This window comes from Pelophylax lessonae, assembly GCF_965119305.1.
Source record: "Pelophylax lessonae genome assembly, chromosome: 4".
Classification (NCBI taxonomy): Eukaryota; Metazoa; Chordata; class Amphibia; order Anura; family Ranidae; genus Pelophylax; species Pelophylax lessonae.
In genome coordinates this window covers 484,358,764-484,375,420 of record NC_138771.1, presented here as the reverse complement: position 1 = coordinate 484,375,420, position 16,657 = coordinate 484,358,764, and the positions used below count along the sequence as shown (strand labels likewise).

At 42.7% G+C, this 16,657-nt stretch overlaps 1 protein-coding gene across 3 annotated transcripts in view; it reads right to left on the bottom strand.

Moving 5' to 3' along the window:
- AEBP2 (AE binding protein 2) overlaps nt 1–16,657 on the bottom strand; it is a 66,395-nt gene that overhangs the window by 32,536 nt on the left and 17,202 nt on the right. For 2 of the 3 annotated variants that reach the window (XM_082255209.1, XM_082255210.1), the window contains exons 2-5: nt 13,188–13,316; nt 5,328–5,532; nt 862–969; nt 540–723 (exon numbers count right to left, since the gene is read on the bottom strand). In XM_082255209.1, the coding sequence (XP_082111335.1) occupies nt 540–723; nt 862–969; nt 5,328–5,532; nt 13,188–13,316 (626 nt within the window). The remainder of the gene's footprint in view (nt 1–539; nt 724–861; nt 970–5,327; nt 5,533–13,187; nt 13,317–16,657) is intronic. The other variant, XM_082255211.1, reaches the window with a different exon arrangement.

The following is a 16,657-nucleotide window of genomic DNA, read 5'->3' as shown; positions in this document are numbered from 1 at the left end:
TCCTCATCACATTCACATTAGTGCTCCTTCTCTGCTCAATAGTGGAGACCAAAAGAGGTTAAAGAGGATATGTAGCCTCTAACAGTGGTCGGGCCATTACACCCTTGTCTGCTCTAAAGTGTAGAACAGAAGGACTATGGAAGATCTGTAGCTTTTATCACTGGCCACAATACTGGATCTGTAACTTTTAACAGTGGTCAGAATAGTGTGCCTCCTCTGCTCTATAGTGGAGACCAGGACTAATGAGAATCTATAGCTTCTAACAACAGTCACAACAGTGTTCTTCCTCAGCTCTGAAGAGGAGACCACAAGGACCAGAGGTAGTATATAACAGTTATCATGCCACTACAACCTCCTCTGCTCTCTGGAGGAGACCAGAAGGACCAGAGAGGTTCTTTAGCCTGCAACAGTGGTCATGCTGCTGCACCGACTCTGCTTTATATAGGTGACCAGGCTACTACAGCTAGGCTACTACACCTCCTCCCTCTATGGCAGAGTCCCACTCTATCACCCATGTTCAATTTGCACCATCTACTTACGTAGTGTGCGTTTACGTCTATTTTTCAGTTTCCGCCGCTTATTCAATCCAGCTTTGGAAGGCGAATCCTCTTTGGACTTGTGGCTGGACATTTTTGAAGAGTTGTGCTGACTGAAGTGAGTGGGCACATGGCGGGCAAGACCCCCTTGTGAGGCAAAGCTGGCATTACATCCTCCGACGACGCACTGCAAAGACATGTCAAGAAAGCTGTTGGATAAACTACTAGCACAAAGGAGATAAAAACTGGTCTCCCATTATACAATTCAGTAAAAAAAAAAAAAAAAAATAAAAAAGGTAATAAGAAGCCTCCAGCACCAACCTACCTTAAAGGGTTTATCTCCACTGTGTGTTAACATGTGTCGCTGCAGCCAGCTTTGACTAGTGGAGGGTGTGTTGTACACCTTACACCCCTTCCAAAAGCAGACAAACACCTGCAACACATGCAGAGGAAAGAGGTCACAAAACAAAATATTAATTCAGACAAAACCATTTTTTAAATGTTAAAAGCGGTACATTGTTTTGCATGGAAATCAGTTTTATATTGTAGGCCTGTAATTCTTAGGAATAACTCACTTAAATCTGTCCAAACAAGAGTCTAGTAGACGACCCGGGTATGATAAAGTTTGAAACACAAAATCATCAATTCTAATCAAATAATAATAATGCATTTTATTCAATAATGTAATCAAACCAAAAACACTGAAATTTGTCCAAACAACAGTGCAAGATTACTTATCACTGTAATAGTACACACTTTATATTGGTTTAGTAAACATCCCGGGTATGACTGCACACAGTCCGACGCCGCAATCAGAACAATGGAACCTGGTTTCCTTTCTGATTTTCCTTTCACTGTCAACCCGCTTCGAGCAACAAACCACACACATCCTTGTAGATGCTGACTTTCTCGGTTGTTGGGATGTAGTCCATGAAGTGACGACCAGTCAGGCGTTCCGGGCTGACAACGCCAACAGCACGACGTCCAGCTCTATTCACAGCCATTGATGGTGTTTGGTAGTTCACAAAGATACGTTCGCCAACTTTTCAAATGAAGTCAGAATGAATCGCAGGTTTTTCGCTTTTTTTTTTTATTTTTTTTTTTAGCAGAATGTAGGCATTCCACAAGCATTGCTCAAAAAGATGTCTGAAGATCTTGTCGTTCTTCTTTTGCTCTTTCCCCATTGCTGGGTAGAATGTCATTGCTTGGTCAGTTCTGTCCACACCTCCCTTGGTGTTATTGTAGTCTATCACTACTTGTGGCTTCATGATTTCTTTCCCACCTTTTGTGCGTACCATAACAGTGGAGGTATTATGAACTGTACTCATTAGGCACACATCTTTGTCACGCCATCGCAGTGCCATCATTTTGTCTTTCTGCCAGGCAACCATAGCTCCAGTCTTCATCTTCTTATTGCCAAACGTTGGCGGCATATCGCGCCCGTTAGCCCTGATTGTTCCACCGGCATCTGTTTGTTTTGCAGAAGAAACTCAAAGTTCAGGAGATGTATAAAAATTGTCGGTTGTTACGCAATAGCTTAATGAGTCAAAGAAGGAAAGATGTTGCCATTCCATAGCTGCTGTATTTTGGATCAAATTTTGTTCCTTTTCCAGTGTATATGGCTGAATACCAAATGTAGCCAGTTGACGAATCGCATAGTATGTAGGATTTTACGCCAAATCGTGCCTTCTTTGATGCAATGTATTGTACCCAGCTGAGCCTTCCCTTGTAGGCCATTAGACTTTCATCTATACTGATATCTCTTTCTGGCACATAGCTCCATTGGAAATTCTTTATGCTAATTTGAGATACTTCCCAAATTTTCTTTAGTTTTGGTGCAGGATGAGTAGTTTCATCAAATTCTTAGTTGTTTTCGACATGTAAATATTTCATGATCAGAGAAAATCTGTATTCTGACATGACTGTGCCAAAGAATGGAGTGGCAAGTAATGTATTAGTTGTCCAAAACCACTTCTGCAGGGGTTTCCCCACCACTCCGTTAAGTATTATTAGGCCCAGAAATTTCCAAATGTCCTCTTTGGTCACTGGTTCCCACTTTGTTTCTTGAAAACTTCCGAGGCAGAGTAGCTAACTGTTGCTCTTTGTATCGGTTTGTCTCTAGTAACTATTTTTTCAATAACCTCATCGGTCACAAATGTAAGTATGCCAAGGGGTTGTCGTGTTCAACGTCTACTTTCATACCAGGTGCTCCAGTAAATGGGAATCTTGGGGGCGCTGCCTGATCCGTACCGCAGTCAATAGAGCACCAAGTTCGCACATCACTGAGCTCAGTCGCAGAATTGACCTAAAGGGACGCTTTTTGGATGCCATGGACGTTCTCAAGTTTCCAGGCAGAAAGAACAGTAAAAGTGCAGGCAGGGCACTACACAAAGCACTAGGGACAAAACTGGGGTGAAATGGTTTCACACAGTAATGTAATCCTAACAGATTACAATGTATTACAATGTGTGTCATGTTTTTGTTTATTTTTTTTAATTTCCCACTGGGTTCCGACCCCCCTGCGTCACGGCGCTCGCAGGGGAGGGAACACGGAACATGGATCCCGGCATCGGCCGGAGGACATCAGGGGATTGCAGGGACAAGGTAAGTTTCACTACAGGGTAATCCCGAATGTGGCTCGGGCTTACCGATTTTGGTACTGAAAATTAACACCGAGCCACACTCAGGATTACTGCAAGGGAGGTTAACACCACCTATAAGCAAAATAAAATAAAAAAAACCTGTTAATGTGCACAGAATCCAGTGGGCTCCTAGTTTTCTGGTTGGGCTGAGAACAGTGCCTTTACTGGAAAAAAATGTTAAGCTGCATTTTTAGTGCTGCTTGCTAGACCACAGGGAGCTTGCCCTGATTCCTAAGGGCCTGCCCACACTGTGTGTAGAAAAAGGGAAATACCTACATGAAAAGGAACTAAGCTCTCAGCTGCTGCCTCTGCAAAATCTCTACAACACCGGCAATTATGTCACAAGGAATAATCAAATTGGTTTCTTGTTACATAAACAAGGTAAAATAAAACAATGCTTGGACATGATCTAGAGGGGAAAAGCTAAGTTAGCGGGTAGGTTTAGATCATGCCTGGACATACACTTTAAAACCTAAAAATATTTATATTGTACAAAAAAAAAAATTCTGGGTTAAACTTTTAGGTCCCTTTCACACGAGCTCACTGATCAGAACCGCCAATCAGTTTTTCAGGCGGACCTGATCGAACCCTCCATTGTCCTCTAAGGAGCCATGACATCCAATCCGATCTGCTAAAAACAGATGGATGGGGATCCGTTCCCCCCATCCATCTAGTAGATCGGATCAGATGGCAGCCTTGTGTTAACGGACAGGCGATTCTTTTACATCCGACCACCCATAGAGGAGAGTGGGCTGTTTCTGTGTCCTCTCTGCATAAGTAGAGCAGACACGGAACAGCCATCCACCTGCCCAGCAGGGATCAGCGGACAGACTTCCCCGCTGAGCTGGCAGAGTCCGCCCCATGTGAAAGGGGCCTTATAATGCCGGTAAATGTAATAGAAATTACATATTGGTGTAAAACGGCTTATCTAATGCAGGCATAACAAACTGGTGATTAGGTGTTGCATTGAGGGCCCTTAAAACCTTTGCAAGGCCTTCATCCATTCTAACTAAATGACACCAGGACTGTTCTACCGAAGAAAGTCTACACCTTCGCTTTGTCCTGCAACAGAAAATGCGATTTGACCCTTTGATCACCAGTAAAATATCAGTAGTAAAATTATTTGGCAGTAGATGATACAATCCCTTGAGTCTTCATTCCTCTATTCCCTTTGCGTTTGACCAGTTGGGTGTATTTTGTGTAAATAACTTCCTCTTCTAATTAGTGATGCACCAAAATTTCAGCCGCCAAAAATTATTGGCTAAAGATAGGGTTTTCTGCGTTGTGCTAAAAGAAAAAAAGGTGCCAATGGGTGCCAAAAACACCATTTTGTGTGCTTATGGTGTGTTTTTTATAGGTCATGTGACTCAAAAAATACATTTAAAATGCAACACAGGTGCAGCTTTGATGCGTTCTTGCTGCATTTTCAATGCATTTTAATAGGGAAGTGCGTTTTTGCTGCGTTTATTTTAACTCACCAAATATGCAGTAAAAATGCAGCAAGCAGGATTCTTAACACTGCTTCAAAAGGTGCCCAAAATGGCCGACAATTCATATTAACTTATAATTCATGATGATAATTAAAAAGTCGACTATAAAACAGTTATAAAAAAATATATATTTTTTTAAAAACTCAATTTCGGTTTTCGGCCAAGTGCATCGAATTTGTGGTTTCGGCACTGGAATTTATATTTCGGTGCACCCCTGCTGCTCATAGCATACTAGTGACAGTATCAGTCCCTGGCATGGATAGTGTCTCACAGCCCAGACAACACTGCAGTCAGTTTTACAAATAGGAAGAAATGACAGAACCGAGGAAACAAAGTAAAATACATTAATAACCATTTCTCTGAATGTGAGATTTCTTTATGGCCCCCTGCCAGTTTTATACAACTTTTTACATGCAGTTAGGGCAGAAAAAGTTTGTTAGATGGTGGTAAAGCCTAACTTCAACTAGAAACTGAATATAGCTTTGGTTACAGTGGGGAAGGTTAAAATGCAGGTCTCTGAACTCTTCGCTACGCTAACCAAAAACTAAATAAACAGCTTTGACTAAAGTTGTGCTTTAATTCTCCAGATCTACCAAGTACTAGTATCAGTTGATGGCAAAATAACCCTATCAATGCTAGACTGATCAATAAAGAATTACCCCTCCACGCTGGCCGTCAACGTGAATAGAACGGATGTGCTCGGCGAGGTCAGGGCTGGAGGAGAAGCAGGTCTGGCACTGGTCCCAGCAGCAGTTGTAGGAAATACTTTTGCTGGACGAGGTGGATAATCCTAGACTGTTCATCGATGGGGTGGAGCGTCCACTGGAGATTGTGCTGTCCACATCCATCAGGGTGCTGCTTATACTAGAAATTCAAAACAAAAGTCCATTACTGCCAGTCACTTTACACCTCAGACTACCGAAGTTTATAGACCTATGGTTCTGTCAAAAAGCACCAAGACAGCAGCAGGCTCTACTCAGAGCGCCATTATAATACCACTAGAGAAGATTCACAGCCAACACATACCCATTAGCAGCCAGCAGAGCTTACAACCAACATTTTCATTAAGCAAAGCTTAGAACCAGCACACTATTAGCCAGCAGAGATTATAGCCAACATTTTAGCAATCATAGCTTAGAGCCAACTCATTATTAGCCAGAAGGGCTTAGAACCAAACACATTAGCCAGAAGGGCTTAGAACCAACACATTATTAGCCAACACCGCTTAGAACCAACATATTAGCCATCATGGCTTAGAGCCAACTCATTATTAGCCAGAAGGGCTTAGAACCAACACATTATTAGCCAGAAGGGCTTAGAACCAACACATTATTAGCCAGAAGGGCTTAGAACCAACACATTATTAGCCAGAAGGGCTTAGAACCAACACATTATTAGCCAGAAGGGCTTAGAACCAACACATTAGCCAGAAGGGCTTAGAACCAACACATTAGCCAGAAGGGCTTAGAACCAACACATTATTAGCCAACACCGCTTAGAACCAACATATTAGCAATCATAGCTTAGAACCAACTCATTATTAGCCAGAAGGGCTTAGAACCAACTAATTTTTTAGCCAACATAGCTTAGACCCAACACATTTTAAGCCAAGAGGGGTTAGAACCAACACAATATAAACCAGAAAGGCTTGGAACCAACACATTATTAGCCAGAAGGGCTTAGCACCAACAGTACAGTGATCTCTTAGCACATCCTTCAATCAACAGCTATTACAAATTTATTGGTAGAACAGCTCAGCACTAAAAGTCTCATGGTGCTCACGCATGCCTAGTTTTGCTCATAAGATTTTTCCCCATCGAAATCTGTACTAATGAGACGAAAATCGGACGTGTTTTGACGGTCGACAAAAATTATATAGCCTGCACACCAGGATTTTTTCGGCCCGAAAAGTCGGAGTCGGTTGTCGGAAGCACCATACTAACAAGCCGAAAATCGGCAGATCGGTCGTCGAACGAAATTTCCCGGCCAAATTTCTACTCAGGCTTTACCTTAGGATGAAGCCCTTAAGAGGCACGCTGTCACCGCTGAAGGCACTTCCACCTTTCTCCTGGTCTTCCTTCTGGGTTCGTGGACTCCGGCTGTATGATTGGCCCAGAGCCACGATGACGTCACTCCCGGACATGGGTGCAGGAGCCGCTGTTCACGACACAGGACTCTAAAGGAACGGCACAGTATGCAGTTGCTTCAGAGCACATGTGGCGGTGACGTCACCGGCTGCATCAAAAGTAAATATCTCTTAAACGCTGTACGTTTAGGAGATATTTACTGTACCTATAGGTAAGCCTTACCTATAGGTAAAAGTCATGCATGGGAGTTCACTCCCAATTTAAGGGGCAGCCGGACCATTGTAAGCTAGAATTGAGCAGCCTGCTATTCTACCTCCATCCTAACAAACTTATTGCCTGGCTCTCCTGCTGTCCCCTCTTACGCCAATGATTTGAGTCACAGACTTGGAACAGATATACAGATAACCTCACCAGTTTTCAACTGTCCAAGGTTTGAACACTTGAATGAAAAGAAGAAAATATCAAAAAGTGACCTTTCCTATTCTTTGTCCCAAACTTATCTCAATACTTTAATTGCAGTTGAATGATCTCAAAAACCCTGGAGGTCATGCCTATGTCAACATAATCCTAAAGGCTCTAGAGAGGGTAGACAATAGGAATCTGGATCACTATAGCCTCCTGTTCTATCAATACGCTTATGCTTGAATCGGCCTTTAAATTTGTCTCCAGGTGGTATATAGTCCCAACACGTTTAGCATACCTTTTTGCCCCGACTCTTCCAATACCTGCATTCTTGGCTGCTCTCTCCCAGGGGACGTACTTCACACATGGTGGTCATGCACTATGCTTTCTAGATTTTGGACGAAGTTCCTGAAAAACTGTTGCAAACGTTAACCTGCCCCTTTCCCAGAGACCCGTGGCATGTCCTTTTGCATTTGAAACCTCCAGACTTCACAAAACCCCAATTTAAATGGGCCATCTATGTTCTACTAGTGGCAAAACAAACTATTGCGAAAGCTTGGAAGCAACAGTTTTCTTCCTTGGCGGAACTTCCTTGTCGCTTAGACCATTTTTTATCAATGAAAAGCATACTAGTATTCTCCTAGATACACACAAGAAATTCCAAAACACTTAGGCTCCATGATTAATTTTGGTATCAAATTTCCATTTAGTTTTAAGCTGGCCATACATTAAATTTTCCTATTCAATTTCCTTTAGATTTACCTTCAACTACGTAGCGCAAGGGCCTGACTGACTGCATATGAATTGAAAGTATTTAGGTTGACCTCATATTACATGGTTTTGGTAAATCTAAAGCAAAATTGTACAAGAAAATTGTATAATGAATAGCCAGCCTAATGCCTCGTACACACGTACCGATCGTCGGCCGAACGATCGGCCGTCTTTTGTCCAGGGCTGTCGTGTCTGTTGAAAACTGCAAAAGACTGCACACGAATTTTGTCGGCCAACAACAGCCGACTGCAGAAGTGATGTCATGTGATGGTTAACTTTCCATGTCTTTTTTCTTTTCTGAGCATGCCCAGTCTTGCAAATCTGCTGTCTGTCGGCCGAAATCTGTACTGACTGACGAACAATCGGCCGTTCTGGTGTTGGCCAACAAAAATTTTAATGCTTGCACGACAGATTCTGTTCGGCCGAAAATGCGCTGTCAGAAGCATCATACTAACAAGCCTACAATCGGCCGATCGGTCGTCGGCCGAATATTTACGGCCGACAATCGGTACGTGTGTACGGGGCATTAATCAGTCTTTTGACTAAGATGCCATTTTAGTTTTAGTCATCTGCAATAGTTTTAGTCATATTTAGTCAACTAAAATCTGCAATACATTTTAGTTAACCAATTAAGGACTGGAAGGTTTTACCCCCTTAATAACCAGGCCATTTTTTTTTTCGATATGGCACTGTGTTACTTTAACTGACAATTGCAGGGTCGTGCGACGCTGTACCCAAATAAAATTGAGGTATTTTTTTCCAACATATAGATTTCTTTTGGTGGTATTTCATCATCTCTGCATTTTTTTTTTTTTACGCTATAAACAAAAAGAGCGACAATTCTGAAAAATAAAAAACAATATTTTTTTACTTTCTGCTATAAAACATTCCCAATAATAAAAAAAAAAAAATCAATTTTTTTCATCAATTTAGGCCAATAAGTATTATGCTACATATTTCTGGTAAAAAAAAACCCCAATTAGTGTATATTGATTGGTTTACGTTATCGTGTCTACAAATTAGTGGAAAGATTTATGTCATTTTTTATTTTTACTAGTAATGGTGGCAATCAGTGATTTTTAGTGGGACTGACATTACTACAGTATCCAGTGCAAAAAATATGCACTGTTACTGTGACTCTGGCAGGGGGTTAACACCAGGGGCGATGAAAGGGTTAAATGTGTGTCTAGGGGATGCTTTTTAACTGTGTGGGGGATTTACTTCCTGGATGAACACAGAGACCTGTGTTCCTAAATAGGAGGAACACCGGATCCCTGTGTTCATCAATGACAGAACATTGGTCTGCCGTGTTTACATCGGCAGACCGCCGTTCTGTCTCCATGGGGAGCGATCGTGAGTGCCCGGCGCACATCGCAAGCGCTCCCACCATTTGTACATGTACGTTGTTTCGCGTAACAGAGCTGACCTGCTGCAGTATAACTACGGCGGCTTGTCGACAAGTGATAAAATTGTAATCCATTATTTAAGCATTTCTCTAGAATTTACAAGCTCGTATTCCTGGAGAAAAAAAAATATATATACATTGATTATGGTATTAAGGTTTGAACAAATTATACAGACACTCTGGACAGTGGTCTGAGGACGCCTATAATGCTGCACAGTGTTCTGGGCAGTCTGAGAAGGCCTGCAATGTACAGTGCTCTGGACAGTCCTCTAAGGCAGTGGTTCTCAACTCCGGTCCTCGGGACCCACCAACAGGCCAGGTTTGCAAGATAACTAAATTACATCACAGGTGATCTAATTTGCTGCTCAGTGATTGCAGTATTCTAGTCTGCATCCCCCAAGGTAATACTTAAAATCTGGCCTGTTAGTGGGTCCCGAGGACCGGAATTGAGAACCACTGCTCTAAGGAGGCCTGTAATGCTACACAGTGCTCTGGGCGGACTAAGGCGGCCTGTAATGCTGCATAGTGCTCTGGGCGGACTAAGGCGGCCTGTAATGCTGCATAGTGCTCTGGACGGTGGTCTGAGAGGTCTATAATGGACTGTGCTCTGCAACGGTGGTCTGAGGAGGCTTGTAATGCTACACAGTGCTCTGGGCCGTCAGTAATGCACATGGCTTTGGACGAAAGTTCACGTGGGTAAACGTCCCCCCCTCACATTTTCGTTCGCTGACTAAAATGGAATTGATTTTCGTCATAGTTTGTCAATTGGCGAAAATGTGGGGTAATTTTAGTCACTGGAAATATGCTGCTGACAAAATTATGACATTGTTTTCATCAATGAAATGAACACTGCAGTGGATACAATACGCCAACTCCTCCACGTCCCCCAAATGCTATGCACTGCTAAAAGGCACGGAATCCCCTTGGTTTCTGGCCGGAGGGTCCCTGAAGTCCTTTTGCTCTACCCTTATTTCCTCTGTTCTCTCCCCCACCCCCTTTATTTTTCTTCTCTCTGTCCCCTGTTCTGGGATGCTGACTACTACGTCTCTTAACTATTCTCTGTGCAAGGCCCGACTCTCATACCTACTTTGAGAGTGTCCCCCGGTTTACAGCCTTTATACATTTGCCCTCCTTCCCTTTCCCCCTGCCTATCCTTGTAACTCATATGTGTATTGTTACTGTAAACCTAACTTATGCAATACTTATTGATCTGTATCATCATAACCGTTACGCTTTTCCATGGCGCACAGCTGCACTCGGTACCTTTTTACAATGTTGATTACATTTAAACATTTGTACAGGTCATACCTTGTATCTTCCAAAACTTTAAAAAGACCTGTTGAAAGTGAAAAAGTGACCTTTATGTTTTTGTCCCAAACTCCACATCATAGCTTTCCCCGGTACATCCATATCAGTCACTGTAAATGTGACCCCACACGTCATCCGATGATGTCACATTAGATACATGTCATAGGACTGGTTATGGTATAAGTGGTGGCCAAATTGTACAATTTCAGAAGGTTATTTTAAAGCCCATTCAGGTCTTAACCAGTGTTAATTTTGTCAACGAAAACATTTGTCAACATTTTCGTCAGCGGCCTTTTTACAGTGAGGAGAATGAAACGAAAAGTACACCACATTTTCGTTCACTGACGAAAATCAAATCTGTTTTGATTAACAAACAAAACAAAAATTTGAGGCAGGGACATTTATCCTTGTTAACTTCCAGTTTCCATGGAGCTCTGCCTGCTTCCGCTCCCAGCAAACAAGCGGCTCGAGTCCGTAGCGCGCTTCACTTAGCAGCACTGTGCAACCAGCAATACATGCCTCAGAGTCCTCGGACGACTGTCCAGAGAGCACTGTGCATTACATGCCATTTCTCCAACCTGAAACCACCACCCAGCACTGTGCAGCATTACAGACCCCTCAGAGTAAGACCACCATTCCGGAGCACTGAATTACAGACCACCATCCAGAGCACTGTGCAGCATTATAGGTCTCTCATACATGATTCAGAGCACTGTGCAGCATTACAGTCACCATCCAGAGAGCACTGCACAGCATTACAGGCCTCCTCAGATACTGTCCAGAGCACTGTGTAGCATTACAGGCCTTCTCAGAGCACTGCAGCATTACTAGCCTCTCAGACCATTGTCCAGAGCACTGTGCAGCATTACAGCCACCATTCAGAGCACTGTGCAGCATTACAGGTCTCCTCAGACCACTGGAAACGTACTGGAGATTTTAGTCGACTAAATACGACTAAAAACAATTGCAGATGACTAAAGTAGGACTAAAACTAAAATGGCATTTTGGTTAAAATACTAAGACTAAAACAAAATCGAAATTTGCTGCCAAAATTAAACACTGGTCTTAACACATGTTTTACCATGCATGATTGCAGCACATGGGAGGGCAATGGTGGAAAGGCTTGGAATGACGTAACAGACAGGAAGGGAGGTGAAATCTTTTAAAATGTGGACACATTTTAAGTAAAACTTTGGTGGGGGGTATTTTAAAAATAAGTGTACTAAAAATACTGTTCTCTCTTAAAGCAGTGGTCTCCAAACTGCTGCCCTTTGCTAGCCTTTATTCGGGCCTTGGGGCACCATTTCTCCCACTGACATTAACAGTGGGGCATAATTCCTGCCACTGACACCAACAATTGGGCACTATTCCTCCCACTGACACCAATGATGGGCTACTATTCCTCTCAATGACACCAATGATGGGGCACTATTCCCCCCTCCGACACCAATAATGGGGCATTTTTTACCAATGTCAAGACGTTTTCTACTCTGACTGGCCCCAGTCCGGCCCCTCTAAAGGATAGTAAACTGGCTCTTTGTTTAGAACATTTGGAGACCCCTGTCTTAAAGGATAAAGTAAGCATCAGTAACATGCTACACCTGTATTTAGGGTGTAACATGTTGCAATGCAGCACCCTGCCAACCCCCTGTGACAATGGGTGGGAGTTCCTCTACCCTGCAGCGGGTGTCACATTTTAAAACTGGCACGGCTGTGATCCACTCAAACAGCCACATCATTCTGTCACAGAGATCTGTGAAAGAATAAACTACAAGTTCCGTCAGCCACCCCAGCACACAAACGGTGCAGTTTTAATGGACTGCTTGTGTCCTGATCAGCACGGTCATAGCCCATTCACTGTTCCTGCAGCTCTGAAACTGACAGCCCGTACAGAGGTGTGAGCAAAGCTGCAGGAGCCTGCCATTGCACCTGTGATTTCCTGATCGCGGGTGAAATTCTCTGCAAGCTCCCGAGGAAAAATAAATATATGTGCATTTTCTTTTACCCCAAAACACGTGCATTTATTAATACTTAAAAAATAAAAACACAAACGTGAACGTCTCCTTTACATTACAGGGAACAGTATAGATAAAGTGTACACACGTTCACACACCATCAGGTTCTCACAAACACAACTGGCCTCAAACTGCACCAATAAAAAGGCTGCCATTCAGGATGAACAGCCAACGATCACATTAGGGGAAATCATGTGATCTCACAGAGGAAGCCCTGGATTTCTGGCTCGCGTTAAAACGTTGAAACACAATAGAACAGTGGTTAGTAGTAGTTAGCCATATGAGACTAACTAGTACTAGTTATACCACTGTCCCCTGTTCACAGACATCAGATTGAGAGGTTTTATCCCTGGATGTCATATGTACATTACCCCAAGGGGAAAGCTTGTTGAGGTCAGTGGTGGTATGACCAGTAAAGTACACATACGTACAGTATAAAAGGTACTTACCCACACCACCATTGCAACTTACCAGAGAGCTCTGTAATCATATGTTTACCTGCCTTTACCATTCTACCCCGCTTGTGTTTACCTAATCAAGCCATCATCGCCACTGACAATGAACGGCTGACCCAGATTACGCAGCTTGCTGCTGTCCAGCACGGCCCAGGCGCCTCTTCCTTTCTGCTCGGCTGCAGCACATTCCACCACTAAACTGACCCTGCAACATGGAAAGAGAGAGGCTATTTCCTTCACTCTCCAAGCCAATTGAGAAGGCACACAACCTGCCACATCTGCCATAATACTACTGGTGCTGTGCCCATTACCAGACTACCGCTTCTACTATTTAGAAGCAGAACATGGCAGAGTTGTGCCAATCCACCCATAATTCTATATCAGGAGGAGAGACATGACAATGACAGCTCACATTCATGCTGTAGTGCTGGTTGTGGTAGTGGTGGCCAAATTATACCATTCCTGCAGGCTCTTTAAGGGCCCATTCACAGTTATGCCTGGTCATAATGCATGTTTTATCGTGCATGATCATGGCACATGGTAGGTTTTCCATGCATCACTGTGCCCGGCAGTCCAATTCATTTCAATTGGGAGCATTGGCTGTGTCTGTGCAGCCGCTGCATGGCAATTGAAATGAATGGGACTGCAGAAAGCTGGGTGCATACTGTTAGGAACCAGCTTGACTGCTTTTGTTATGTTTGGTTGAGATGGATGTACTTACTACAGTACTTTAATGAGATCCCTGATGCTTAACTATGTCGTCAATGGATTCAATAGTGCCCCCCCATGTCTACATCTTAGTCCCTGTCTGAAGTTTAGGCTTTTATGCAGTATTCGGTCCTGCTAAAGTGATCTTGATATTTCACAACCACACCTTGTTATGTTTTTATGATATAACAGATTTTAAGGTGCTCATTCCCTTTACATCCATGTTCTTCCAAGGATGATTAATACCTGGCGTTTGATTATTAGGTGTACCCCCATTGTGATCATAGTTTTTTTTCCCCCACCATCTGTTCGATATAGTCCTGTACGGTACATTTTATATGGGAGGATGGTAACTAGAATTTGCACGATATACCCTATCTGGGTATGTCCTTTTTTTACAGGTTAGACTTTGACAAGTATATCAATTGATGTACTTTATTTGGTCTAAGGGCACAATCTGTTGATATGCAATCTAGCCTGCCTTATTGAATACTGTCAGGACTTGTATTACAAATGTTGACTTTTTTTTTTTTTGTATTGTCTTGTACAAAATTTCAATCAACAGTGATTATACAAAAAATAAATCAATAGAACTGCTTGCACAGGGATACAAAGAAAACCTGCGCATCCCAATGCAGGCAAACGTGGCCCTCGCACGGGCGTACACTATAGCACGTCCGTGTGAATGAGGCCGAATGATTACCTTATCACTTCAACCTCAAGCTGACAAAAATAGCACTGCACCATGCTTCAACAAGAAGTGGCACCAACACTGTCTTCATGCAGTTTGTGTGCTGTAACCATATGTAACGTAAGACTCAATGACACAAATTTGCAGGATAAGAAGCATGCGTGTATCAATGTTCCACAAAGTACAAAAGTAAATTAAAAAAATAAAAACTCCCAGATCTAATGCACCAAGTGCAAAATTTGTTTTTAAAAATCAGGCTGTTCACGGGGATACTGTACTGATAAAGTTGCCCAGATTTGTAAAAGTTTATATATACTACTGTGTAAAGGTTTTAGGCAGGTGTGAAAAAAGCTGTAAATTAAGAATGCTTTTCAGAAATAGAAGTTTTAGTTTATTTTTATCAATTCGCAAAATGGAAGAGAAATTCAAATCAAATATTTGGTGTGAGTACCCCTTGCTTTTGAAACAGCATCAATTCTTCAATTAATCTAGGTTCACTTGCACACCTTTTTATTTTTAAAGGAACTCGGCAGATAGTTCTCCAAGTTGTTTGGAAAAACCTAACCACAGATCTTCTGTGGATGTACTAGACCGTCTCAAATTCGTCTGTCTCTTCATGTAATCCCAGACAGACTCCATGATATTGAGACCAGGACTCTGTGGGGGCCAAACAATCACTTACAGGACTCCTTGTTGTTCTTTACGCTGAAAATAGTCCTTAATGACATTGGATTTATGTTTGGGGTCATTGCAGAAAATAAAATTTGGGGCCAATTGCAGGCCTCCCTGATGGTATGGCATGATGGACAAGGGTCTGTCTGTATTTCTCAGCATTGGGGACACCAAATCTCCAACTCCATTTGCAGAAAATGCAGCCCTAAACTTGCAAGGAATATTCGACAACAGTGAAGACTGCTTGTACCACTCTCCAGCTATTTAGCAAACTGCCTTCTGCTGCAGGCACATATTTCAAAATTTGACTCATCAGTCCACTTTACCTTCTGCCATGTTTGTGCACCCCCAGTTCCTATGTTTTCATGCAAAGTTGAGTCTTATTTTAAATGGCTTTTTGGCCACGATTCTTGCACAAAGACCAGTTCTGGCTAGAATTCTCTAGACAGTATATGGGTCTCACTGGTTTCTGCCAGTTCAGAGCTGGTGGGTACTGTGGACATCTTCTGATGTTAAAGGGAAGTAAGCATGATGTGTTATCTGCTACATTAAGTTTCCTTGGCAAACCACTGCATCTACGGTCCTCAACGTTGCCTGATCAATTGTCTCCTCAATGCTGAGAAATACAGGCAGATACTTATCAATCATGCCATATCATCAGGGAGGCATGTGACTGGCCCCAAATTTATTCTGCAGCAGAACAACAACCTCAAACATACAATCAACGTCATTAGGAACTATCTTTATCATAAAGAACAAGGAGCCTTAGAAGTGATGGTTTGGCCCCACAAAGCCCCGGTCTCAATATCATGGAGTCTGTCTGGGATTACTTGGAGACAGATGGCTTTGAGGCAGCCTACATACACAGAAGATCTGTGGTTAGTTCCCCGAAGATGTTTGCAACAACCTATCTGCGAGTTCCTTCAAAAACAGTGTGCAAGTGTACCTAGAAGAATTGATGCTGGTTTGAAGCCAAAAGGGTAATCACACCAAATATCAGTTTACCTACCTTGCATTTTGTAAATTGATTTAAACAAACCGTAAAATCCATTTCTCTGATGTTCATTGACAGACACAGCCCGATTCTTAACCATTAGGTTAGACGACCCCGTATAGGAGTAGTACACTAGGCAGGAAAAAGCTTGACTGCGCCACCTATAGGCAGTCCCAGGGGGTACACACCCACACTCAGCTATAGGCACTAAGTTTTGTTACAAGCAGTGTACAAAGAAAACCAACTCCACACAGGGGTGGGTGCTGTGTTCGTCAATGACCATCAGAAAAAAATGGATTTTTAAGTCAAAAATCCAATTTTCTCTTTCGTTCATTGACGGACACAGCTCCTTATTCTTCTTAACCATTAGGACGTCCCAAAGCAGTGTTAAACATGAGGGGTGGGAAAACAGCAGAAAAAAAATTCCACCATAGCCAACCAGGTAACCTGGAGCTCAACCAAAACAACTGGAACTCATCTG